Raw genomic sequence first — 27,923 nt, 5'->3', positions numbered from 1 at the left:
GAAAATCATATCACTCCATGAACATGCAGGTCATGTGTAATGCCTGGTGGGAGATTGTGGATGTGTGTGCTTGGTACCAGGGGTCCACCCATGAAACACATATCCTACAGCATTCAGGAATCTATGTCAGGTTTGACTGAGGAGAGATCACCAGCAGCTGGCTCCTAGGTAAGCTGTACTGGGATTCCCAACCCCTATACCCACTCCCCCCCCCCCCCTTATATTGCTACCCTCCCTCCCTCAATATGCCCCCAGAACCCACACCCCTGACCCACACTCCACAAGCTCCCCATACCAGTCAATACACACCCATGTCTGTGATTTCTGCTCCCCCCCATAGGTGACAGAGCCTACCCCCAACAAACCTAGCTAATGACTGCCACTGTCACCTCCACCCCAATTGCCGCCTCCCCCCAATCGCCACCGCCCCCCCACCCCGGACCATGGCCGCTCCTATCCATCCCCTCAGGATCACCGCTGCTGCAACTGAGGTACCTTGGGGCTTGCGGGGATCCGAGGCCCCGCCAGTGCAAGAATCCAGCACTGCTCTTCACTCCATGCCTGCCCTGTCCCTGCACCTGATTTTTTCTCTTGTTGTGCAAGCTCGGTTTCAAAACCGAGCATGTGCCTAAGGGGGAAAAGCAGCTGCTTGGCACGGTGGTAGAAGCAAGTGAAGAGCAGCACTGGAGGGGGGCCTGGCGCCGACGTTTTCTCTCTCCTGCTCCTAACGAGCCAATCAGCGCTGATAATTGGGCACTAACAATCAATTATCGATGCTAATTGGCAATAATTAGATTTTCTACATGCATCTTGTTAGGCGATATGCTATAAAGATGCACATGTAAATTCTTATGGATGGATTCAAAAAAGGGGGTGTGGCCATGGGAGGGGCATGGGTGGATCATGGGCATTCCAAGAATTTGCATGCACTTTTACAGAATACAGAAGATCCAAACCTCATTTAGGCACAAGGATTTACACCATGTTTCAGCTGGTGTAAGCATGGGCAACAGCACTAAGCGCTATTCTATAAATATAAAATGAAAACAACATATGAATAGTATAAGAAAATATTTGGATACATTATATATAAAGGCGGCCATTTTAGAAGTGCTATCCATACTTTAAACGTCCCAATCCTGGTATATTATAAATTCAAGCAGCCAAAATGTATAATTTTGTATCTTACAAAAGGACAAAACTTTTAAGCCACAAGAATGTATAGAGCCAATGGAGGTGTGTTGGGAGTGGTACAGGGGAGTGCCAAGGACAGCGCTGTGCCAGCAATGTCTATTTTTGATTCTGGATAGCACACCGATGTACATCCAATGCCAGTTGAACATCAGGATGCTGCTGCAACATGTCCCTGTGACTGTTTGTGTTGGTGCTGACTGGGAGAGGGCTGAGAATCTGTGAGCCTGATTGTCATTTCTGTCAACCCAGGTCCATCATCTGAAACTCCTCTCTCTCCACATCTGCTACTTCCTCTGCCTTCCAATACCGTGCCAAATACCTCTTTCCCATCACCTGTCCCCACAGGTGGCACTAGGCATTTTTCCCTGAAGGCAATGAATGGACACCAGGGACATGGTGGGAACCTCAAAGACACTATCCAGTTTATAATCAAAAGTGATCGCCGGCCATCTTCCGACACAAATCTGGAGATGGCCGGCGATTTCTTAAAAGCGGCGAAATCGGTATAATCGAAAGCGGCATTTTTGACAGCATCGCCGCTTTCCCGTCGCTTCGCCGGTGAAAGTTCAAGGGGGCATGTCGGTAGATTAGTGAAGGTGGGACATGGGCGGGCATGGGCGTGACTACCAGATGACCGGCTTTTGCCAATAATGGAAAAAAAAAAGCGGCGTTAAGCAGTATTTCGCCAGCTTTACTTGGTCCTTTTATTTTCACGACAAAGCCTCAAAAAGCTGCCCCAACTGACCAGATGGCCACTGGAGGGAATGGGGTATGACCTCCCCATACTCCCCCAGTGGTCACCAATCCCCTTCCAAACTAAAAAAATAAAACTAAAAACCTTTTTTGCCACCCTGTATGCCAGCCTCAAATGCCGTACCCACCTCCATGACAGCAGAATGTGTTGTATCCTCCGACAGCCTTTCCCTGGTTGCGATGTGGCTCTTGGGTGAGTATGACACCTTTTCTGTTAGGTGCCCTGCAGAGTCACATTAGCAATGCATTGTGGTGGGTGTAGGGTACTGGGCTCTACTCCCATGGTGCTTCCCCCCCCTGCTAACTGGGTCAGAGTGTGCCCTGTTTTGTTTCCTGTTGTAGTCCATGCGGTAGTGGCCATTTTTATAAGCCAGTTTTAGTTCCCTTTCCTGTATTACCCACGTTAGAGAACGTAGTTCTTACCTTGAATGGTGCTGAAAGAGGGCACTGTACACCATTGTGCCAGCTCTGACCTACTGCTAATCTTAGTACCAGGGGACTCTTTGCCAGTGGGGCACAACCTCTGATTTGCAGTTAACTGTGAGTAAATGTGGTTATTTCAAGAAAGGACTTTTTCAGAGAGATTAGTCTTCAGGTGTGAACTGGTGTGCCAAAGTTATACAGCAGCAATAAGTCCTAGAGGCTGTATGCAGGTCCCTGGAGCAATTTTAGTGGGTGCAGTACATTTGTGGGTAGTGGGATTGGGGGGGGGGGGGTTGGGGGGCTCAGCTCCCAAAGTAAGGGAGCTATGCACGTGGGAGCTTTTCTGAAGTCCACCGCAGTGACCCCTAGGGTGGCTGGTTGGTGTCCTGGCATGTCAGGGGGGCCAGTGCACTAAAAATGCTGGCTCCTCCCATGGCCAAATGCCTTGAATTTGGCCGGGGTTTGAGATGGCCGACATAACTTTTCATTATCGCTGAAAAACAAACCCGGCCATCTCAAACCCAGCGAACTCCACGGCATTTGGCCGGGCTAAACCGTATTATAAAAAAAAAAAGATGGCCGGCCATCTTTTTCGATAATACGGTTCCGGCCAGCTGTAGCGCCGCCGCAAACATAGATTGCCAACAGTCTATTTGGCCAGCGATGTTTGATTATGCCCCTCCACGTACTTGTCCTATGTGGGCAGGGCATGATAGTGTGAGCTCATGTGGGCCATTTTCAGCTTTGTGGGCACCCTTGGGTTCACTTTTTAAATATTTTATACAGCATTACCACATTTTGATATATTGCTGTTGATGTGTTATACATTTTTGAATGCCTTTAGGATGACTTCTAAAATATCACTGAAAATAAATAACACCACCACTTATGAACTACAAATAATCCTGTAAATCCTCAAAATAAATACACTCAAAACAATTAACCTAATCACAGTTCTCAATAAGACATGAGATACTTCCTACAAAAACCTGAGCAAAAAATAAATCTTTACCCTCATTCTAAATATGTTTCTATTGGGAAGGTCTGAGCTAAATGCAAGTAATTTAAAACATTCTGGCAGACATGTATAACAGATGCAGCAGAACTATAAAACATTGAGAGTGGCATGAAGGCCCCCATGGCACAATAAGAGAGGCAAAAACACTAACAATGGTATGAATACTGTGCCACGTAGACAAAAGGAAGTGAGGACAATCCAAGGAGGATACCAAAAAACTTTAATTAGAAATACTAAAAAACGACCCGAATACTGAATACTGTGCCACCATGAGAATGGCAAAATAGCATGTACAGTAAACTTAAACCCCAAAGATATAGGAGGGAGGACAAAGCAGCACCATTGTTGAAAAGAAGACCCTCAAGGCACAAAAAGAGGGAAAAAGCAGAAAACATATTGGCAGGGAGATCCCAAAGCACAAAAGGAAGGATAAAGTGGCACCAATATTAGCAACATACTGTTCAGTATATTTTCTATCAACCTCTCTCACTATGCAGTCTATTTGCTTTTCACCATTGAGCCTGGCATTCCTCTGACAGACAGATTCAGTTAGTGCCTATCCCCTGTGGACCTGAATCATGTGTGTGCTCTTTGTTTTCTTTCATTCTAAGCTTGATCATTTTCCCCTTTTCCTCTCATGCCTATAATTTCCGAGCACAACTTTCTCTCCCTCTGAAATCCAAGAAAATATTTGGCAAGGAAATGGTGCTGATCTCGGACTCATAATGACATCATCAGTCATTGGATTTGGAAGCAAAGCTGGGGTCTGTTTTACTAGGCTAAGTGACCTCTGTTTTTCCTTTTCCAAGGTAGATCCACTTTGACTGTCAGACTCACTAGGGATTGAACCCATGACCCTCGGGCACAGGCTCAAAAACATACAGCTGAGGCCACAGTAGCCAGGTAAAGGAGAAGCGAACGAATACACACCCTTTTGTCTGCAGAAAGCAAGATGCCACCCAAAGGTGTCCTTTTGACCAGTATAGGATGTGTCCATGATTAGGAACAAAATGCTGATCCAAGGAGCTCCTCCAAGGCTTCTCTTATTCCCTGAAAAATAGAAGGAAACTGTTTATTGACTTGTAAATTGATTGTATACCTTCTGTGGCTTCAGCCTCAAGTCTCTAGTTTTACTTCCAAAAGTCATGGATTTCATCAGTACTGAACCTTATACTAACTAAGCAAAATTAAGTGCCACTTTCTTGGCTCCCATAAACTGTAATGGGTGCCAAAATGAATGAATGTTTGGTTCATATGGGACTCATGCTCATTAGATTCATTTAGAGGTATATCAACCAAAAATGAATTCATTTATTATATTTGATGATACATCCAAAATGAATGCACATCCCTAGTGTCTATGGAGGTTATTGTAGAAGCATCTGCATGTGTAAATAGCAGCATTTGCATGTGAAGATCATATACACATGTAAATGGTAATTTCAGAAAAACAGTTAAATACGCATCCAAATCCTCAGGATGCAGAGATTAAAAGAGCATAGTGTGGACAAGGTTTTGGGTATGTCGAAAATGTATCAGTTCAGTTCCCATTGGAAATGCACATAGATTCAAACAAACTTCACCATCGGGTTTTGCATCAGCTCAGAGGCATGTACTTTTTTCTCATTTTGTCCAGGGCTTTTTACATGTGATTAAAGGAGTAATTCTCCTTAATGCCTTGTTTTTTTTTTGTTTTTTTTTTGCCTCCAAATTTAAAAAAATTGTGTCTTCCACTAGTTAGTTGGCAGCATTTATACACATAGGGCCCAATATTCAAAGTGATTTACATAGACAGGAGTTTATCCTGCCTGTTTAAATCACTCAGGGCCACACAACCACCAGTATTCAGTGGCACTTATCCAGGCAGTGCTGCTGAATATACTACTACTACTACTACTTAACATTTCTAAAGCGCTACTAGAGTTACGCAGCGCTGTACAATTTAACATAGAGGGACGGTCCCTGCTCAAAGAGCTTACAATCTAAGAGACAAATGAACGGTCAGTCCGATAGGGGCGGTCAAAATGGGGCAGTCTGGATTTACTGAACGATAAGAGTTAGGTGCCGAATGCAGCATTGAAGAGGTGGGTTTTAAGCAAAGACTTGAAGATGGGCAGGGAGGGGGCTTGGCGTAAGGGCTCAGGAAGGTTGGAATATCAGCTCTGACTGGCCAACAAAAATGTGAGCAGATCAGGGGCAGTACAGGGGATGGCATAAGGGAAAAGTCAGCAGTTGTAGAGGTGCTGTCCCAAATTTGGCTGCTTAGCTATGCAGGTGCTGGCACTGAATATTGCCAGCACCTGCATAACTTTAAAACCCTTCCCTGGCCTTCCTATCCCCATTCGATCTTTCTTTCCCTCCCCCCCCCCCCCCCCCCCCAAACCTGCCAGAAACAATAACATGAGAGAGCAGGATAGCGAGGAGGGATAACATTTGAGAGGCAGAACATAAAAGAAAGAAAGATCAATGCAGGAAATGAATGAAGAGCAGGAAGTGAAAAAGACAGGAGAAAAAAAGAAATGATAAATCAACAGGAGGCACTGGACAGCGAGTAACATGGACAGAGGAAAGAAGAATACAATTCAGAAACTGTGACCAATTCCCCTTATTTTGTAACCTAAGTGCCTAAATGTAAGCACCATTTGCCCACTAAGATTATAGACTGTTAGCACTTAAGAGCATGAATGTGTCATTCATGCACATAAGTGCTGGTTGGGCACTAAGCGATATTCTACAAACTTAATACTCAATCCACATAGCACACAACTGCAATGGGGAGAGCATACACATGGGCACAGCCTAACCAGTCCAATTAAGCCTCTCAATTTCCTTATTCAAGCCATTGGGCTGTATAGTATTCCATGAGAAAATGAACCTCTATTCCTTACGAATGAGGATATCTGTAGGGGAGCCACCATGAAAAACATGTGTGTTCAACTACAACACCATAAATTGCACTACCCAGGTGGTAAGCATGCAGCATGCACCCACTGCATTTTACCGCTCTCCATGCTTGGTGTGCACTGGAGCAGGAGAGCATGTTTGACCCTTCCATCGACGTGTGTGTGTTCTTGCTGCAAAGCTGGCTGCTCAGTCATTCACAGGTCCACATGATTCTGGCAATAGAGAATTCCTTTAATGTCCACTAGATATGCGGGTGGTGTTACCAGTTACCTAACTGCTAGCTGCTCGTATGACCGCCCAACAATGGTTTCATGAGGACTGAGACCATATTCTTCCAGATATATGGTCTATGCTTATTTAGAATTTGCTTTGACGGTTTTATTAGCCAAAAGGCCAGTTGACGTGATTTTAAAAAACTTCAAAAATACAGATTAAAATAGAAAGGAACTCCATTTGTGTGTAGAAATATGTACATGATACATTCATACATCTAGAAGAAAAAAAACATCAAAATATTTAAAAACTAACAGTAACAGGTTTAAATATAAATTCTAGTCTAAATTAGTATTCAATTTTCTAATTTGAAAATCAGATTATATGCACAATTCTCATTTCTGTGTCATGTTGAGATCCACAGCTGGGAGTGCCAACCAACTCCTGAACTAGCCAAAAGTAATTTTAAATAAGTGAGTTTTCAACTCTTGCTTGAACAGTCTAAAGGATTGTTCAGATTTTAAGAATACTGGTAGGCCACTCCACAGTCATGGAGCAAGAAAATAGAATGCACCGTTTCTAGCGGATTCCCATTTTGCCTGAGATGGACTGGGGAGCACAAGTCGGTGGTCATTAAGAGGAAGTAAGGTTCAAGCAGGCAAATATGGTGAATACACATATGTCATATCTTGACTTAAAATCTTGCCTTTTGTGTTGAAGTTTTCCTGATATACTATCTTGTATCACACAAGGCTCAACTAACTTGCTGGCTATTGGTAGAGATGTACTAGCAATGCTATAACACTATGGAGAAGGACCATGGCCACCATACTGGGTGTGGCCACATCCATCGGCAGCAGTGGATCAGCATCTCTCTGCCCCAACAGATCCTGCTGGACCATCAGGGATGTAGGCCCAGGGGAAGGGTGGGCTGGATGGCAAGGAAGGTGTAGAGGGAACTTGAATCACAGAGGCATGTGGGGGATGCTTGTCTTGCAGGAAGGAGCCACAACATTTTTGTTGTGTCATCTCCTGTTATAACACAAGGAGGAAACCCTCCTTGAACAAAATGAACATTCCCCGGAAATGACACAAAAAATTTTTTTCTGGCTGATCATTCTTAAATTGGTACACTCTCACAAAATGATGTGGGGCACCAAAGAGCCAACATTTTTTTTTTTTTGCATATGCTGATGGTGTCCTTTCACTCACTTATGAGGATAGCTATAGTACCATAGTATTTACATGCTGTAAATTTGATTGCAGGTGGGTTGGTCTTGTTTGCTTGATGTCAGCCTGATGGTCCTGTTCTATATTCCTCAGTTATCAGTCAATATATTCATGTTTTCTCAAGAGACAGTAGCATAAACACTCATTGGCAATTGCAAGAAGTATTTTACATGTTCATCTTTCAGTGGGCCATACTCAAATGTCACTGATTTCCCTCTCAAATGTGTGACAAAGTTGCCAATAGATTCGCCATCCCTTATTTGCTGCTGTCAAACATGTATCTTTTATATATTATATTTTTGGTGGGTTTGAAAGAGGCTTCTGATCCCTGATATTCAAAGCTATTTAACCGGTTAGACACAGCCGCTGACCGGTTAAATAGCACATTGGTGCCTATATTGCATGACTTATCCGGTTAGGCACTGATATTCAGCTCCTAATCATATAAGTTTAGCAGTCAAATAAGACCACATAAATAACCGTCCTATCTTTAACCGGTAGCGCTGAATATTGGTATAACTGGTTAACTTTGTAGCGGTTAAAAAAACACTGATATTCAGTGCCAGTTGCTGGAAACAGCCTGACGTTGAATATCCAGTTTGAACACCGGGAGTGGACAGCAAAAGCGCTGCTCGCCACTGGCTGAATATCGGGCCCCTGATGCATCCAGAAGAACTTTGGTAACCATCTTCTGCTCCTAATTATGTTTATAAACAATGCGGCATTCTGCTCCCTTCCACCACCTTAGTGTAGCTGCCTGCATTTCAGCTGGCTTCTCATGTAAGCCTGTTGCTAGAGAATGGTTTCCAAACTCTGCTCTGAAATTTCCCAATTGCTTTCTGGACGTGGAATGCTGTAAGCAGATATCATGATGCTGTGATGCATTTTATGCTTCTGATTCAAAGGAAGATTGTGTGCAATCTTAGGCTGATCAGTATAACTGCAAGTCTTGCTGTGCAGTCACAGTTACAACTAACCACACGCTGGAAACTATCTCCATTATAGTCAGGAAACACGTGTGAGTTCAGAAACTTCTGGCATCATGTTTTACTCACAGCAGCTATGCGCAGGAACCATGTGCAGCTGCACACAAAAACTAGGAAAACAGTGAGCTAAAACAATGAACCAGCAGGTGGCACAGCTAGAGCTCTTCAGCTTGGAGAAAATGTTGAGGGGAGATTAGAGGTCTATAAAATACTGAGTGGAGTGGAATGGGTTGACACGAATCACTTGTTTACTTGTTCCAAAAATATTAGGACTAGCTACTTAGTAGGAAATTTAAAACACGCTCAATACGTAATTAAATTCAGAAATTCATTAGCCAGAGAATGTGGTAAAAGCAGTTAGCTCAGCAGGGTTAAAAAAAAAAAACTTTAGCTAATTTTCTAAAAGTCCATAAGCCATTATTATGATGGACTTGAGAAAATCCACTGCTTATTTCTGGGATAAGCAGCATAAAATCTGTTTTACTGTTCTGGGATCTTACCAGGTACTTGTGACCTGGATTGGCCACTGTTGGAAACAGGATATTGGGCTTGATGGACCTTCGCTCTGTCCCAGTATGGCAACACTTATATTTATATGTTCTAACATCTCTCACAGGAGTCTTGATTAGACCTTTAAAGTAATTCTTCAAAAGGTGCTACAGATCTCATAGACACATATGCATATAGAAAAAGATAAATTATTGTATACCTCATAAAATAGGATTACACACAGGGAAACGGAGGATGGAGGGTTATAACTCACAGAAAAGAGGCTATCTGCTTTTACTTGTAGGAACACTTAGGAAAAAGATAAGGACTTTGGTAGGTGTTAATTTTTGAACAGATACCAGAGCTCCTAACAGCAAAATAATGGCTGGGAAACATTGTGTCACCAAAGCTATCACCACTGTGACTGTTTCTGCCTCTGTCCAGACAGATGTACTGACCCAATGTGAGGAACCCGCAGGAAAAATGCCTGTAGGTTAACTCTCTCAGGAAACAGGCTTTATGGACGTCATCTAGGGGCCCTTTTACTAAAGGGTTGCCGTGCGTCAACCCAGAAATACCACTGGCCCAACGCGGCCTCTGTCAGTAGTTTTGCCTCAAGCTCAACAAAACTTTTTTTTTAATCATTTTTACCACTGGGTTACCACAGGAGCCCTTACCACCACCTCAGTGGGTGGTGATAAATGCTCCCCACCACATTCTTACAGCTTGGCCATTTTTTAGGGGCTTTTTACCCACTGCAGTAAAAAGGGCATTGGCACACAGGAAAAATGGCCCTCGCCGCAACCGCAGGGCACTTTTTTACTGAAGCTTGGTAAAGGGACCTCCTGATTATATAGAATTTAGGAGGATTAAAATTCTTTTATTTAGCAAGCATGTGTTTGGATTAGATCAAAGATAGTTTGTGTTATTTAACAAGTGTGTGCCTTATATAGATCAAAGATAGTTTTGCACCATTATACTAGATTGTATGGAATTAATTTGATTATTATGTAATTCTCAGGTTTTGTTCTGATTCCTTGAATTGTGATCCGATTAGAACTGAAAAGGTACTAGTGGAATATAAACTTTATGTTATTTTTGATGTTAGGTTAGGTAAACAGGTGGCAGACCTAAAGAAGTGGATGGTGAGTACATAAGTATTGCCATACTGGGACAGACCAAAGGTCCATCAAGCCCAGCATCCTGTTTCCAACAGTGGCCAATCCATACATCTCAAAGATGCAAGATCAGCAGCCATTTTGTCTAAGAAGCAAAAGATGGTGGTGGTTCATAGTTCCCTTCTGAAGGAAATGGAGGCATCCATCTGCCAATCAGATATGATATCCTCTGAGGTGTATTATCCACCAGATGGCAATATCCAAGATATTAAAGAGATATTGTTGAGTCTATTAACTGCTGTCTGATGATGCACATCCATGTTGGTATAAATTCTATTGCTAGGTATTTCTCTAATTGTATTACACATGAATTTGTAACTCTGGGAGAATGGTGAAGTAGATAGGTTTGCAGATGGTGTTCTCAGTCCTCAGATCAAGGATAAGGGCTAAGGCTGCTACACTCACATTCTAACTATGAATGTATAGCTGTGTGGGTGGTGTCAACAGGAGCATTTTGGCTTCCTGGACTATATGTTGATTTTCTAAGGGCTACTGAGCAGAGATGGTGCCAAATATTGAAGAGTCAGAGTATTTTCCAAAACAGACTAGCTAACCTAAGGGACCTTTTACTAAGCTGCGATAAGCACTAGTGTATGCTTATCACAGGTTAAAAAAGCACTACCGTGGGGTGCACTCAGGCATACCACAGTAGTTTGGGGATTGTGCACACTTCCTATGCACTAAAAAATAGAATTTAGCACTTGGGGTGTGTCGGGGGGGGGGGGGGTGTTCTGCGCTAATCAGAACAGCTACATCACTGTGCACTAACCAATTAGTGTGTAGCTAGCACGTGAGGCCTTGCTGCCTATAAAATAGATGTCCATAAGTGGTCACACATTAATGGCCATGTGCTAATAAGGAAATTAGTATGTGGCCATTAATAGGAACTATGGAAAATCAGCCATTTTACCGCCACACTAAAAGTGGCCTCTGCATGTGGGAAAGACCCACACTGGGGATAGCACTGGTCATTTTTTAGCAAGGGTTAGTAAAAGAACCTTCTAATGAAGACAGCTGTACACTTGAATTGTCAGGAAGAGGTGGACAAATTTTCCAAGTTTATTGTAAGCTTGATATACCACTAGTTGGTATGTCCGTCAAGGTGGTTTGCATCAAGATCCACATGCTACTTGCTGCTTTTGTAAAATTATTGTGTTTGCAAAGGCATTCACACTTTAGTTTACCAGCCTCCTTTCATTTTTGTCTGGGGAGATTGCTCAGCAAGGTTATCATAAATTACAATAAAAGGTTACAAAGAACCATTAGCAAAAAAATACAGCAGGAAAATACAATAATTGACCTTGCTGATCCCAAAGTTTAATCAAAATCTTATGGTAAATCAATAAGTTCAAGTTTACAGAATAGTACTGTAATGAAACAATGCATCATTTTATATTGTACAATAAATTCAGTTTGCGTGATAAAAGTTATAATAAGTTCAACTTCTTTTAAAGCAACACAGTTTCAAGTGGGTGACGTGCTAGTGCTCAAAATGTTGACTTGTTCATCCTTCAAACATGGCTATTGCTTGGAGGGTGTAGTTCTCATTCAACTTCCATCTGAGTTGAGCGCAGTGTGGGAGAAAATCATTTTTTCCTTCTCAGTACATACCAAAACAAGAGTTAAAAATCACATATTAAGACATTCAAACAAAATTTTGGTCTTTGTAAATGAGGACCATGCTGCTTGGTAAAATTCACATTATAAAATGTAAATCTTCCAAAATAATCTGCCATCTTCGGATGTGCAGGCCACAATTTTTTTTTTAAATTAGAGTTAGCATGTAAAATGTTCTCTCAAAGTGATAAATAGACATTATTTTTGTTTATTATTCAAGTCCCCATGTTAAAATATATCTCTACACAAATGCCATGAACAATTATACTTTGTTGGTCGATAATGTAAAATTAACTTAGCAGAAGAATTCTCCTGGAAGTTTTGTAGAGCCCCTGAAAAACTGATAGACTGGAGCTGATCACATAAAAATGAATTCTAATAAAATATATTAATGAAAAGAATCTTGTGTCCAGATGCTGGTTTTAATTTGATAATGCTGGAAACAATGAACTGGTTGGATTGCTTTGTAGACTGAACCTTCTGTGCTCGCACAGTTCCACCACGCCTTTAAAAAGAAAGAAAGTAATGTTAAAATATTTGTAATACAACAGAAATGCATTGATTTTGAAATACAAACATGAAATTAACTAAAACATGAAGCATTACAAGGGTCAGTAATCAAGTGCTATTTAAACGTGCAGGAAAGGTTCCTGCCCTGTGTGGGTCGGGAGCAGTTATTCAGCAGCACTTTACTGAAGAGTGGAGCTGAAAATCTGCTCTGGCCACTGTGGCACTCTACAGTTATCCAATCTAAAAATCATACTCTATATATTTGCTACTGTGGTAATTAATGGAGGAACAGCCTCAAATACGGATGGATACTACTTTGTTGATACACAACCTAAGGGAGCTCCACCTAATCATCACAGGCTGAAACACCTCCCAATAACGTGACTCCTAAACACTCAAACTAGTAAATGTGTAAGGGTCACTTATCTTTCAGCTGTTCAATCGATATATCTGTCATCCACGGCCCAACTTCGGCAGAGTTTCGACTCCTGCTTCAGGGTACCGTGGTCTCTTATAATCGATATATAAAGTGCAGGCAGACAGATCCAGCACTTTATATATCGATTATAAGAGACCATGGTACCCTGAAGCAGGAGTCGAAACTCTGCCGAAGTCGGGCCGTGGATGACAGATATATCGATTGAATAGCTGGAAGATAAGTGACCCTTACACATTTACTAGTTTGAGTGTTTACGAGTCACGTTATTGGGATGTTTTTCAGTCTGTGATGATTAGATGGAGCCCCCTTAGGTTGTGTATCAATAAAGGAGTATCCATCCGTATTTGAGGCTTTTCCTCCATTAATTACCACAGTAGCAAATATTTAGAGTATGATTTTTAGATTGGGTCTCTGAATATTTAGATACTCTATTCACTCTAATTGTTATATGTAAAAATAACTCTACAGTTATCCCCAGATTTTACAAATGTCACGCAAATTTCAACATGCACAATTGTGTACTACCATGAGATGTGCGTGCAACAAAACTGGCTAACGAATCAATTAGGGCCTTATTCTATATATGTTATGCTCCTAATCTATCAGCATAATTTGTGCTCCTAAATTACAAGCATAATCTATTTTGGAGCATTGAGTATGCTCATAATTTAGAAGCATAAAGTTAGGAGCATAACCTTTATAGAATAAGGCCCTAAGCGACTATAATTGGTCTGCTAATTTTCGGCACCAATTGACAACAATTTGGATTTGTGCATGCATCTTGCTAAGCGCTACCCTACAAAGATCCATGTGCAAATCTTACAGCATGCAACTCAAAAAGGGACGTGGTCATGGGAGGGGCATTGGCAGGTTATGGACATTCACTAAAGATGCACGCAGTATTACTGATTACTGGGGATCCATGCCTAAATCATCCCTGATTCCCTCCGGTGGTCATCTGGTCAGTTCGGGCACCTTTTTGAGGCTTGGTTGTAAGAAAAAATGGACCAAGTAAAGTCGCCCAAGTACGCCTCAGGGATGCCCTTCTTTTTTCCAATATCGCTCGAGGACGCCCATCTGTTAGGTATGCCCCAGTCCCGCCTTTGCTATGCCTCCGACATGCCCCTGGGAACTTTGGTCATCCACACAATGGGAAGCAAGTTGGGGACACCCAAAATCGGCTTTCGATTATGCCGATTTGGGCGGCCCTGAGAGAAGGACGCCCATCTCCTGATTTGTGTCAAAAGATGGGCACCCTTCTCTTTCGAAAATAAGCCTGCTAGTCACATGGAACTTTGTAAGTCTCAGTGCTTTGAAACTGAGCCCTGTAAGCTGCTATTTGAAATATGTATGCACATAAATGGAATAAACTGTATAGAATTAACCTAATTGCTTCCATTTCCAGTAACATTTTAAACTCATGCTTCACAAGCTGAGCAGCTATGCCAGATAAAATGAAATTGGTTTTCTTAAAAAAAAAAAAAAAAGCTGAAATTTTTAATTTTTAATTAACTAAATTAGTGATAAAACTCCTCACTGGTACATAATGTTTAAAATATTAATGTAATATTTCATACAAAATCGTGTATTTTCTGTTACACGTTATTATGTTAAAATTTGACATGCTTCGTTGTTGGTGATTATAAACATAATAACTTCATTAAGTTGTTAATAACTGAGTAAATGCTGTTTCATACTGAAAGATTTTGCATTCTACTAATGTGTATCCTTCATGTATTTGCATTTCCACTAACCCATCCGAGAATAAAAGAGCTGTTGGGAAATACAAGCAATTAATAGCATATTGGCATGCTGGCAGGTAGCAGTGATTAGTTTTTTGGGTTTTTTTTTTCTTTTAAAGAAGGCATTTGAGAATCATTTAAGAGCCAAAGATGAATGGTGTTCTGTTAAATCCCATTAAATCAAGGCATGGATGCAGCAGCAATAGAGCTGAACAGGCTGGTGGAGTTTGAAATACAAATATGTACACAAAAATATCACCCTGTTTCATACAGGTACTTACGTCATGGCCAACAAATTCAGTCTGTGTGGATTTATCTAATTGGGAAGTTGTAGGTTTCTCTAAATGGACCTTTGCCTGCAAAATAAAAGAGAAGCTTTGATGAGTCACCTTAGTTGTTAGAACATTTCTTACTATATTTATGCTTCATTTTGCCATTAGCTTGAATTTAGAATTAAACTAGTGTGGTGAATAAAATGAGAAACTTGCATACTTAGTTCAAACAATGGAACCTTGGTTTCTAGCAAAACATGAATTAGTCAGTCTTATTGGTTCACTATGCCATTTGTGGTACATAATGGTCTAAAATGCACCCAGTTTATGGCAATGTAATATTCCAGATAATTAAGGACGGCAGAGGGCTCGAGACTTGGCAGACAAAATGTGTTGCATTGTGAACCCCTGAACTTTTGTTTTATTTCCCGTACGAATCATTGCAGAGAAATGATACATGAGAAAGCATCATCAATGAATCTTTATTACCGTAGAAATGAGATAATTAACCTTATCAGCTGAAGTCCTCACTAAGATCATGGATAAAGTCTAAACTGCCTCCAAGAAAAAGATCAGTGATTTTCAGTACCCCCCCCCCCCTTACTTTATATAATAGATTTTCTGCTGCTGTTTAAAAAAATTAGGATACCATGACATATTAATGAATTTTCTCTATTAATGTTAACCTTTGCCATGGATTTAAAAATTGGGGAACGTTTCAAAGGGATTGGTGCAGACAAATAAGGCTTATACCCTGCAAAATCCCTCCAGAGTTCTATGTGGTTTACAAATTTAGAAGAGCTGGACAATCTCCAGGAATATACAACTATAAAGAAAAATCATTCAACCATTGTTACACAATTTAGAATGATGAGTTTTCAAAACTTTCCTAAACACTTCATAATTATCCAATTTCCTTATACTTAATTGCAAAGCATTCCATCACTTGGTAGCTTGATACGAAAATAATCCATTAAGCACTGTTTTGTAGCACACATTTTTGGGCCAAGGATAAAGCAATAGCAATGGAAGTCTATCAGAGCAATCCCTGTATCTGTGAGCTACGTCAACCAATGCATGTTGGAGGAACTCATCTCAACTACCATTGCTCCATTTTCTCTTGGGGCATCATCAATGCAATGTATGAGCTCTTGTTAAAGTTGTTAAGAACGAAGTTGAGACTGAGCTGATCATTTGCTAGGGACAAGGACTAGAGAACATCACTTAGGGGGGGTCTTTTACTAAAGCTTAGCTCGAGCTAACTGCAGCAGGGCCCATAGGATTAAGATGGGCCCTACAGCAGACAACTCAAGCTAGGCTTTAGCAAAAAAAAAACCAAAAACCCTCTTATTTCCTTACACATTGACCAGTAAAGAAGCGTTTTCCCGGTGCCTCTTCAGCTGCAAAACTTGTCAGTTTTACCACTTTATAAATATTATTCCCCCTCTAGGACCATGGCAAGTGTGAGTTCAAATTTCAAGTTTATTCGGGTTATAGGGATTAAGAGGTCCTTTTACAAAGGCATGGCAGCATTTTTAGTGCTCACAAATAATTAGTATACGCTAAACGCTAGAGACACCCATAGGAATATATGGACGTCTCTAGTGTTTAGCACATGCTTATTTTTAGCACGCACTAAAAATGCTACCGTGCCTTTGTAACAGTACCCCTACATTTGAAATTCCCAGTATTCTTTAGCCTATGTATTTTGCAGTTGATATTCATGTTTCAAGTTTATTTAAAATCTGCTATCTCATCCATCGGTCAAACTGTCTGAGTGGCATGCAGGTAACCTTGGGGTTATGTTATATTATGTTATGTTATACAACGCTTATTGTCCGCAAATACCTATACAGAGTTCATTACGGATTAGAAGTTAAAGAAAAGAATACTGAGACATAAGCTCAGGAATTATATTATGTTGTATATCACTCATCATAATTGTAATTATGAAAAACATATAATAAGAATGCCTAGTTATATCAAATATTCATGAAACAAGATTGTTTTAAGAACTTCACAAAATAATTGATAGTTCCTGAGAAGTGTTTTGTTTATTTTTTTAATTTCCCTTCTACCACCACAGCCCATTTACATTTTGGCAAGATAACTCAATGTTCAGTCTAAATATAACCAGTATATATATATATATATATATAACCGATTTGTGTCGAAAGATGGGCGTCCTTCTCTTTCAAAAATAAGCCTGAAAGTATGCATCAAAATCATTGCAGTTCAGTTTAGACTGGGCAGGCTGGCTCTGTTGTGGGGGTTGCAGTAGGCTGTTTCAGGGGCGTATCTAGACTTCACCGGTAGGGGGGTCCAGAGCCGAGGTGAGGGGCACATTTTAGCTCCCCCGGCACCGCCGCTGCCATTTCCGCCACCCCCGCCGCCCCCCCCCCCCCGCTGCCGCCAGAACCACCTCCAACAACTGTGGCTCGCCCACCCGACGACCCTCTCAACCCCCCCGCCCGCTGTTGCCTACCTTTGCTGGCAGGGGACCCCAACCCCCACCAGCCGAAGTCCGTCTTCTTTCGTTCGTTTGGGTTTCTTCTTTCTGAGTCTGACTCTGACATCCTGCACATTGTGTACGTGCAGGACATCAGAGTCAGACTCAGAAAGAAGAAACCCAAACGAACAAAGGAAGACGACTTCGGCTGGCGGGGGTTGGGATCCCCCACCAGCAAAGGGGTTGGGGTCCCCCGCCAGCAAAGGACGTTGATGGCAGGTTGGCGGCGGGAGGGGGTTGTGAGGGTCGTCGGTAGGGGGGTCCAGGGCCAAATCTATCAGTGGCTTCGATACCCCTAATTACCAAGTTAATGGAGAGTAAAGTCAACGTCCAGCTCAACGACTTCCTGACTGCCTTCAATATCCTACACCACTCTCAGTCTGGTTTCCGAGCTCAATATAGCACCGAGACTGTCCTGGTCACCCTCTTATCTAACTTTAAGCAAGAGCTATCCATCGGTCGGAAGGTTTTACTGCTTCAATTTGACATGTCTAGTGCCTTCGATATGGTGGACCATGAAATCTTGCTTCATCTGTTGGATTCTTTTGGCATAGGAGGTCCTGTCTTACACTGGTTTGCGGGCTTTTTAACAACAAGAACTTACCAGGTCTCAGTGAACTCGGTTACTTCTGATCCGTGGAAGGCCTCCTGTGGGGTTCCGCTGGGCTCCCCACTTTCACCTGCCTTATTCAATATTATGTTGATGCCTTTAGCTGCTGCTCTCGCAAAACTGGACCTTAACCCTTTCATCTATGCCGACGATATTACAGTCTACATTCCCTTTCGTACCACCGTGTCGGAAATTGTTCACCTCATTGATGCCTGCTTCTCCACTTTAGAACATTGGGCTCAGGTCTTCCGTTTCAAATTAAACAAGGACAAAACACAGTGTCTCATCCTCTCGTCCATCCACACTCCAGTAATTGACACGCTGCTCCCAGTATTGGGCTCTGCCCTTCCAATTGCCACAAGCCTGTGGCTTTTAGGAGTGCAACTGGACACACACCTCCAGCTGGACAATCATGTGCACTTGGTCACCAAAAAAATGTTTCACACCATGTGGAGGCTTCGGCGTATAAGATACTTCCTTACTAGAGATTTGTTCCGCACACTTGTCCACTGGCTTGTCCTCTCCCACTTGGACTATTGCAGCGGAATTTAAGCGGGCTGCCAGGCCTCTCTGTTGAAAAAGTTCCAAACAGTTCAGAACACTGCTGTGAGACTCATCCTAAGAGAGCAATGCTTTGCACATGCTGAACCCTTACGTTTCAAATTACACTGGCTGCCTGTACAGGAGCGCATTGCCTTTAAACTCTGCTCCTTGACCCATAAAATTATATATGGGTTTGCCCCGGAGTATATGCACCCCTTGATTGACCTCCCGCCCAGGAATGCCAACCCTGCTGCTTGTTCCTACCTTCACTTCCCAAACTGTAAGGGTGTCAAGTACAAGAAGATTTTCGCCTCGTCCTTCCGCTATTGGAGTCCTAAGCACTGGAATTCTCTCCTGCAACACCTTAAAACTCAAGCGGACCACGCCCTCTTCAAGAAGTTGTTGAAGACCTACTTCTTTGCCAAGACCTACTCCTCACTTTATACCGCTGCTTGATGCACCCTCCCTGGCTCCTACCCTGCTACTTTGTTAGATGCTTTTCCCCCTGCATACTCCTTGAATACTCTTCTAAGTTTTCCTATTTTGTAATTTTATTTAATGTTTGTAAGCCACATTGTGCCTGCATGAGTGGGAAAATGTGGGATATAGGTGAACAATAAATAAATAAATAAATAGTCTAGGTCATTGTCATTGTCTCCTGGATATGTGATGAATAGATGGGTTTGTGGGAATTAATCTGGATCGTTTTGGTAGGCTTGCCTGAACTGATGGTTTTTTAGTGATTTCCGAAAGGGCAGATGGTCACTGAGTTTACTAATACCAACATACATTTATAGTTTCTATCTGCCCCTGAGGCAGCATTTTGGTGAGAAACATGGCCATGTCAGGTGAACTAGTTTAAACCTGGGAGCCAGAAGTGGTTAATAAAAACTGTTTTTCTTAATGCGGTCTGCTTCTCTTTTTTCTCCCATATAAATATAGCTGGTCAAATATCAACTAGCTGAATGTTGGTGTTTATTGATTTGAAAACCTAGCCAGTTAGGCTCAACTTAATCATAAACTCCAGGTGGCAGGATAAGAGTAGCTAGTCATCTTACTGTTTTTAGCAAACCAGTAAATATATTTTCAGAAGACACATTTCTCTCAAAGGTAGCCTACTGAATTCTTTTGCATTTAGCTATGGCTTTAATAAAATGTCAACTAATAAAAACCATCAAATGAAAGTCCGATGCAATCCTCACAGTTTATAGACACAGCAGTAATGCAGACATGCCTAAAAGAGCAATGATTCCACAGGAAGCCTGTACTAAGACTTTCTCAGCCAACATAAAATGCCTTTCAATAATATTTAGCAATTTCTGAATCACTGGTCCCCTGGTGAGCAGGTTACTGCAATCTCATTTATAATACTCTGGTGCATTACTACGTTACGTCTACAAAGATTTTTCATTGCTTATGTCAAAAGCTTTAATGCACACCAAGACATTTTCTAAGTATTTCATCAGAGTGAAATAGTTTCTGGGAAAGAGATCTTCTGAAGCAAAAAGTAGGTAAATACATAAACAAGTGAGTGCACCCATAAATATATTTAGAACTTTAGCTTTCAAGTAATGTTGTGGTGTTTATTTCCAACACTAATTGCTAAGAAGTTGTAGATTTGCATAAAACTCAAAGTGCTTTGCTGTTCAAAGCAATTAAGTTCCTTGTGAGCAATTACAGATGTAAAAATCTTTTTATTTTTCATTTCAGAAATAGTTTTGCAAATATTCCACAAAATGTGCATATTTCCAAAAGCTATTTGCCATATATTTTAATAAGAAAATATCCATGTGAAAGGCAAAAATTGCTACATACATATTCCGCAGCTTTTTTTTTTACATACAATACAAAAGTGGGAAACAATTTTGGAAAAAGTGCCATAAGGGGAGTATGTTAGTATTCTCAAAATGTTTCAGATTATGAGGTGAAAATATTTCTGAAGTGGAAAAATTTGGTCTGACTCAGCATGATGAATCTTATGTTTTTATGTTCTTAGATATGAAAAACCTAAAGGTCGATATGTTAAGATGTGCTGAGTGGAGAAAAGAACTGGCTACTTTTAGCCAGTTATCATTACGTTAATATTCAATTGAACCTAACTGGCTAGATTTAGGGGCAAAGTTATCAATGTGGGCTGTAGTTAAGACAGGTTATTTTACCACAAGCCATGGTATTTTATCCTAGAGTCCCATTTTATACAATATAGTAACATAGTAGATGACGGCAGAAAAAAGACCTGCACGGTCCATCCAGTTTGTCCAACAAGACAACTCATGTGTGCTACTTTTTGTGTATACCCTACTTTGATTTGTACCTGTGCTCTTCAGGGCACAGACCGTATAAGTCTGCCCAGCACTATCCCTGCCTCCCACCACCGGCTCTGGCACAGACCGTATAAGTCTGCCCACTATCCCCGCCTCCCACTACCGGCTCTGCTATCCAATCTCGGTTAAGCTGCTGAGGATCCATTCCTTCTGAACAGGATTCCTTTATGTTTATCCCACGCATGTTTGAATTCCGTTACCGTTTTCATCTCCACCACCTCCCGCGGGAGGGCATTCCAAGCATCCACCACTCTCTCCGTGAAGAAATACTTCCTGACATTTTTCTTGAAATCGCCCCCCTTCAATCTCATTTCATGTAAGTTTTTGAAACCCTGTGGTAAAATAACCTGTCTTAACAGTAGCCCACATTGATAACTTCCCCCCTCGGTGAGGCTTCAGTTCTCCTGGTTATACTTAGGCAGTAATTACGGGCCCTTTTACTATGGGTTCGTAGGCACCTATGCGTGTCCAACGCGCGTCAATTTGGAACTACTGCCTGGCTACCGCGTGCCCCAGGCGGTAATTCTATTATTTACATGTATCGATACACGTGGCTGAAAATATATTTTATTTTCTATTGCTTGGTGCTAACCAACAGTGTATACTGACGATTACCGCCTGGTTAACGCATGAGACCTTACCGCCAAGTCAATGGGTGGCGGTAAGGTCTCAGGCCCAAAATGGACGCGTGCCAATTTTTATTTTGCTGCACATTCATTTTCAGCCAAAAAAGGGCCTTTATTGCAGGCGCGCTGAAAAATGGACCTGCGCGTGTCCAATACACAAGCCTACAACAGCGCAGGCCATTTTTCAGCACACCTTAGTAAAAGGACCCTTATGTCAGGAGGGGTACACTGCACCCAATATGTGTATGTGGCCACAAATATATCTCTTATTTATTTATGACATTTATACCCCACATTTTCCCATTTAATTTTGAGTTCAATGTGGTTAACAAGCTAAAAAGAAGTCATTACAAAATATGAAACAAAATGAATAAACCCACACATATTAATAAGGAGTCATAAATATATAAAGAATTCAATAATAAAGCATAATGGGGAGAATGGAAGGGGGGGGAGAGACTATACACCAGGATCAACTGACAATTTTTTTGAAAAGAAAAGATTTCAAAAACTTACAAAAAAACTAATAATCATGTTAGGATCCTATATTTTTCAGCACGGAATGCCACCATTGAGTACCTTGGTGTGAAAAAAATAGCTGAATAAATACATTTATAAGCTACTTTCCCGTGCACTCCGCTCCATGGATAAATCCTTCTTATCTGTTCCCTTCTTCACTACTGCCAACTCTAGACTTCGCGCCTTCTGTCTCGCTGCACCCTACGCCTGGAATAAACTTCCTGAGCTCCTACGTCTTGCCCCTTCCTTGGCCACCTTTAAATCTAGACTGAAAGCCCACCTCTTTAACATTGCTTTTGACTCGTAACCACTTGTAACCACTCGCCTCCACCTACCCTCCTCTCCTCCTTCCTGTACACATTAATTGATTTGATTTGCTTACTTTATTTTTTGTCTATTAGATTGTAAGCTCTTTGAGCAGGGACTGTCTTTCTTCTATGTTTGTGCAGTACTGCGTACGCCTTGTAGCGCTATAGAAATGCTAAATAGTAGTAGTAGTAGTAGTACTTTTTTACAGGTAGGAAAATGAAGATGCAAGTATTCTCTTCCACCAAAGATTGAATTGCAAGAAGGCAAAATAACAAGGTGCAACATATAGTCAAGGGCAATACCATACAAAATCTGAAATATGAGAGCACAGAGTTTGAAAACAATCCTGGCCCTAGTAGGAAGCCAATGCAATTGTACCAGCAGCCACATTATTTTGGGCAGTTTGTAGTTTTCTTAAGATACATTCTTTACACCCTGCATTGATAGAATCACAATAATCAAACTGGGTCAAAACAAGAGATTGGACAAGTAATCTGAAAATATCAATTGAAAAGAGGGCCTAATGTGCTTCTGCATCCAAAGTAATTTAAAAGATTTAGTAACCACTGAGAACATCTGCGATTCAAAGGTTAAGTGGCAATCAACAACAACCCTAAAATGTTAAGAGTGGACTCCAAAGGATAAGAAATACAGTCAGTGCTAACATTGTTGCAGGGATCATGGTCAAGCAGATTAGTTACTACCAAAAATGTAGTCTTCTGCCGATTTAATTTTAGCCTGAATTCAGAGGCCCAGGATTCCATTAAATCAAGGCCAGTTTTAATTCTATACAGAATTTCCTGGATGTCACCTCAAATAGGGATGCAAGTAGTGACATCATCTGCATAGATAAAAGGATGAACCCAAACTATAGGTTCCACATTAGGAGTCACTGCCAAGGAAAAGACCTAGGTGTCATTGTTGATGACACGATGAAACTCTCTGCTCAGTGTGCAGCGGTGGCTAAGAAAGCAAAAACAATGGTAGGAAAGGAATGGTAAACAAAACTGAGAATATTATAATGCTTTTGAATCACTCCATGGGCGACTTTACCTCAAATACTGTGTACAATTATGGTCATAGGTAACGAGAAGGGTGACGAAAATGATAAAGGGAATGGGATGACTTCCATATGAGGAAAGGCTAAAGCAGTTAGGGCTCTTCAGCTTGAAAAAGAGACAACTGAGGAAAAATAAGACAGAGGTCCATAAAGTACTGAGTGGAGTGGAACAGGTAAATGTGAATCTCTTGTTTGCTCTTTCCAAAAATACAAGGACCAAGGAACATGCAATGACACTACTAAGTAGTACATTTAAAACAAACTGAAGAAAAATATTTCTTCACTCAATGTGTAATTAAAGTCTGGAATTTGTTGCCAGAGAATGTAGTAAAAGTAGTTAGCTTAGCAGGGTTTAAAAAAGGGTTAGATAATTTCCTAAAAGAAATGTCCATACGACATTATTAAGATGGACTTGGGAAAACCCACTGCTTATTTCTAGGATAAGCAGAAAAATATTTGTTTTACTCTTTTGAGACCTTTCCAGATACTTGTGATCTGGATTGGCCACTGTTGGAAACAGGATACTGGGCTTGATGGATCTTTGGTCTGTCCCAGTATGACAATGCTTATGTTCTTATGTACAGAATAATGCTTAGGCAAATTTTTAGAATGTATACAAGTGCACACATAAGCGTGTATATACCATTGTTCCAAATATTCAGTGCAATCAGGGGCCCTTTTATGAAAGGGCTGCCATGCACAACCCGGAACTACTGCCTGCCCAATGTGGACGCCAGCAGTAGTTCTGGCTCGACCGCACACCATTTCCGGCATGCTGGAAAATATTTTTGGAATTTTTACCACAGCACTAACCCAGTGGTAATGGGGTATGCCGTATGCTGCCCGGTTACCGCCGGATTACCACGGGAGTAATCTTACCACACGGCCATATTTTGTTTCGGGGGGGGGGGGGGTTACCTGATGCGGTAAAAAGGGCCCTGGCACTTGGGAAAAACAGCCCCTGCCGCTACTGCAGGGCCCTTTTTATCATAGCTTGGTAAAAGAACCCCTTAGTGCATAAATGTTAGCACCCACTTTATACAGTAGAATTACCCTCATAGTGCACACATATCCAATTTAGAAAATTAACCAGTGTTTACGACTTCCAGGCAAAGACTGTTGCTGCAATGTCTAGACTGGTAGGATGGGGTTATTATAACATACAGAAAAACTTTTGAATGGAGCTATAACCTAGTATAGACCAGTTATGACTGAGCTGGAAATCCAAAAATACAGAAGAAAATAGTTAAGTTTAAAATATATATGCATGCATATAAAATGCTAGTCACTAAAATCAGCTCTGAGCAAGGCTTTGATTCTCTAGCTGGATGCATTCAGTGTACCTAATGTTTGCAAATCGCAATTTCTTTTCATGTCAGTTTCGATAGCAGCACTATAGTAATTTAAATATAAGCATTAAAATGACAGTCTATCTCCATAGTAATGTACTATTGCTTTGGATATGCTGATAATGTTCCAGTATACAATGTTTATTTTGAGAACAACTTGTTAGGTAAATTGGTGCTATGATTCAGTATCTGCCTCCACAGTTCTACAGTGGTATTTCATCATTATGAACCAATGATATGGAAACAGAAAAAGGTAGAGAAAGACAGATAAACAACTTGAATGTTAAGGCACTGCTTCTCAGCTCTCTTCTGGTGGCACACCTAGCCACTCTGGTGTTCAGGATTACCACAATGAATATGTATGAGATGCATCTGCATATACTGGAGACCAATAGGATGTAAATTTATCTCATGCTTACATGGAAACCTGACTGGCCAAGTGTGCCTTCAGGAGAGGGTTAAAATACACTGCATTAGCCTCCTAATTCTAGAAACTTGCAAGCCCAACTTTATGCTTAGGAGGGAATTCAATAAATGGTGCTGAAAATTTGGCACTGAAAAAATTGAGCATTAAGAGCTAGATTCTGTATATGGCACCTGAAAAATCTGTGTAGAAAAAAAATTATGCCTAGGCGTATTCTCTAATGTATGCCTAAATTTTATAGAATAGACTTAAATTTCCGTGAGGTATATAAAATACGCCAAGCGGCTCGCCATGCAACCAAATTTGGTCACATCCATTTAGGCCACGTTTTACTTAGTGTAAATCCCAACATCTAAATTAGGCACAGATTGGGTGTATTCTATAATATTGCACATAGATTTTAGAAACGCCCACACCTCGCCCATGGCCACATCCCCTTTTCAACTATGGAACTTAGAATTTAGGCACAAATGTCATAGAATACACTTAGCGACTTGTGAGTGTAAATCTCAATCAATGCCAATTAGTGCTGATAATTGCTTAACATCCAATTAACAATGCTGATTAGCTATTTAACCAATTAAGTTATGTGCATTGTTTTAGAATATACTTTGGTTTCTGCACGCATTTTCAGGCGCCATATATAGAGTCTGAGGTAAGCGCTATTCTATAAATGGAATGCACACTTTATAGAATAGTGTTTTGCACAGATCTGGCACTTAACTTTTGGGTGCTGTAATTACGCTGGTAAAAGCAGGTATAACTGTCGCCACTCAACTTAGGCGCGCTTTGGGCAAATTCTGTAAACCTGCACACAAACGTCTGGAATGCCTCGACACACACCCTGGCCATGCCCTCTTTCCAGATACATGCAAATGAAGTTAGCTGCTGTGCTTTATAGAACAACACACAGCGAGATGCACATGCAAATTTTTAAGACTGTCAATTAACATCAAGGTGATTCCAATAATCACCTTGTTACTTTTTCAAGGTTATGACTGGTATCTCTATGGCTGAGACAGAATGGGTGTATATTTTTAGGATTGAATGTTTCCAAATAGAGTTGGCACAGAGGAGAAGCTGACATTCCAAGAACGGAAACTTACTCACTGTACCCAAAGGCCGAGAGTGCTGAAAGACTTCAAAGTAAACTGAACAGTTAAATAAAATGAATAAAAGAAGAAACTTTGATGCGATAACTGTGGCACTCATCTGTTCAAGAGATCAAAAGAAAGAAAGAAAGAAAGAAAGCTGAGGAGATGAGGAAACTGCTGGGAAGGGCCACATATGCTCAGAACGTTTTACTATGGAAGCATCTCTGTAACTTTACACCTCCAATTAGGTACACCAATGCTGTTTGCTGAGCACCGATTCTATAATGGCATCTGGACACCACAATGCCACTACAGAATACTAGTGTAACACTGGTCTCACCAACAGGCTTATTTTCGAAAGAGGATGCCCATCTTTCGACACAAATTACAAGATGGGCCTCCTTCTCACAGGTTTGCCCAAATCAGTATAATAGAAAGCTGATTTTGGGTGTCCCCAACTGCTTTCCGTCGCAGAGACAACCAAAGTTCCTGGGAGCGTGTCGGAGGCATAGCGAAGGCGGGACTTGGGCATGCCTAACACATGGGCGTCCTCGACCCATAATGGAAAAAAAAGGGCGTCCCAGACGAACACTTGGACAACTTTACCTGGTCCTTTTTTTCTTACAACCAAGCCTCAGGAGTGTGGTAGCCATGTTAGTCCACTCTTAAGGTTATCAATAGAAATCAAACAAAATAAAACATGGAAAAGAAAATAAGATGATACCTTTTTATTGGACATAACTTAATACATTTCTTGATTAGCGTTCGAAGGTTGCCCTTCTTCGTCAGATCGTCACTGTATCTGCTCTGACCCAGGGGACAGAGACAGACACCTTATAAGCCTGACTGCATCCTTCAAACAGAAAGGCTACAACCCCAAAATAATCTCCAAGAATATTGCCTCCTCCCTCAAAACACCCAGGGAGAATCTTGTACGGTACAAGGAAAAAAAAGCCACAGACAGAATCCCCCTTGTAGAGGGATTCCAGAGCTGGAAAAACTGAGGAAAACCATAAGAGATCTACAACCTCTACTCCAGGAGGATGAATTACTGAAAGAGATATTCCCATCCCCACTGGTACTGGCCTTCCGATAGCCACCCAACTTAAAACACAAGCTAATCAGAAGTAAACTTCCATCACAGACTGAAAAGGAACAGAAGGGCACACTTCCCTGTAATTTATCCAGTTGCAAACTATGCCAAAACATTTCACAGGACCCCACAGTCATCCACAAAGGAAAGATATTCAACATAAAGGAATTTTTCACTTGCTCATCTTCCAATATGGTATATATCATTCAGTGTAAAAAATGTAACGAAGGATGTTATATTGGAGAAACAGGCCAGATGCTTGAGACAAGATTCAATTTACATAGACATCACATGAACAATACTGGTGCCAGCAGGGCTCCCATCCCTGTTGGTCAGCATTTTACAAGACCAGGACACTGTACCAGTGATTTCACAGTGAGAATCCTGAAAGGTAACTTTAAAACCATACAGGAACGTAAGACCTTTGAAGTCAGAATGACTGAATATCTTAACACCCAACAGAAAGGACTTAACAAGGATCTGGGTTTCCTAGCC

At 41.2% G+C, this 27,923-nt stretch overlaps 1 protein-coding gene across 2 annotated transcripts in view; it reads right to left on the bottom strand.

Moving 5' to 3' along the window:
• Positions 1-11,489: 11,489 nt before the first annotated feature.
• The window catches only part of CCSER1 (coiled-coil serine rich protein 1), a 918,294-nt gene continuing 901,860 nt past the window's right edge, over positions 11,490-27,923 (bottom strand). For both annotated transcript variants that reach the window (XM_030190693.1, XM_030190692.1), the window contains 2 exons: positions 14,978-15,052; positions 11,490-12,510 (listed from right to left, as the gene is read on the bottom strand). In XM_030190693.1, coding sequence (XP_030046553.1) covers positions 12,394-12,510; positions 14,978-15,052 — 192 coding nt within the window. In that variant the 3' untranslated portion in view covers positions 11,490-12,393. The remainder of the gene's footprint in view (positions 12,511-14,977; positions 15,053-27,923) is intronic.

This window comes from Microcaecilia unicolor, chromosome 2, assembly GCF_901765095.1.
Source record: "Microcaecilia unicolor chromosome 2, aMicUni1.1, whole genome shotgun sequence".
NCBI lineage: Eukaryota > Metazoa > Chordata > Amphibia > Gymnophiona > Siphonopidae > Microcaecilia > Microcaecilia unicolor.
This window is presented reverse-complemented; position numbering and strand designations above follow the sequence as displayed.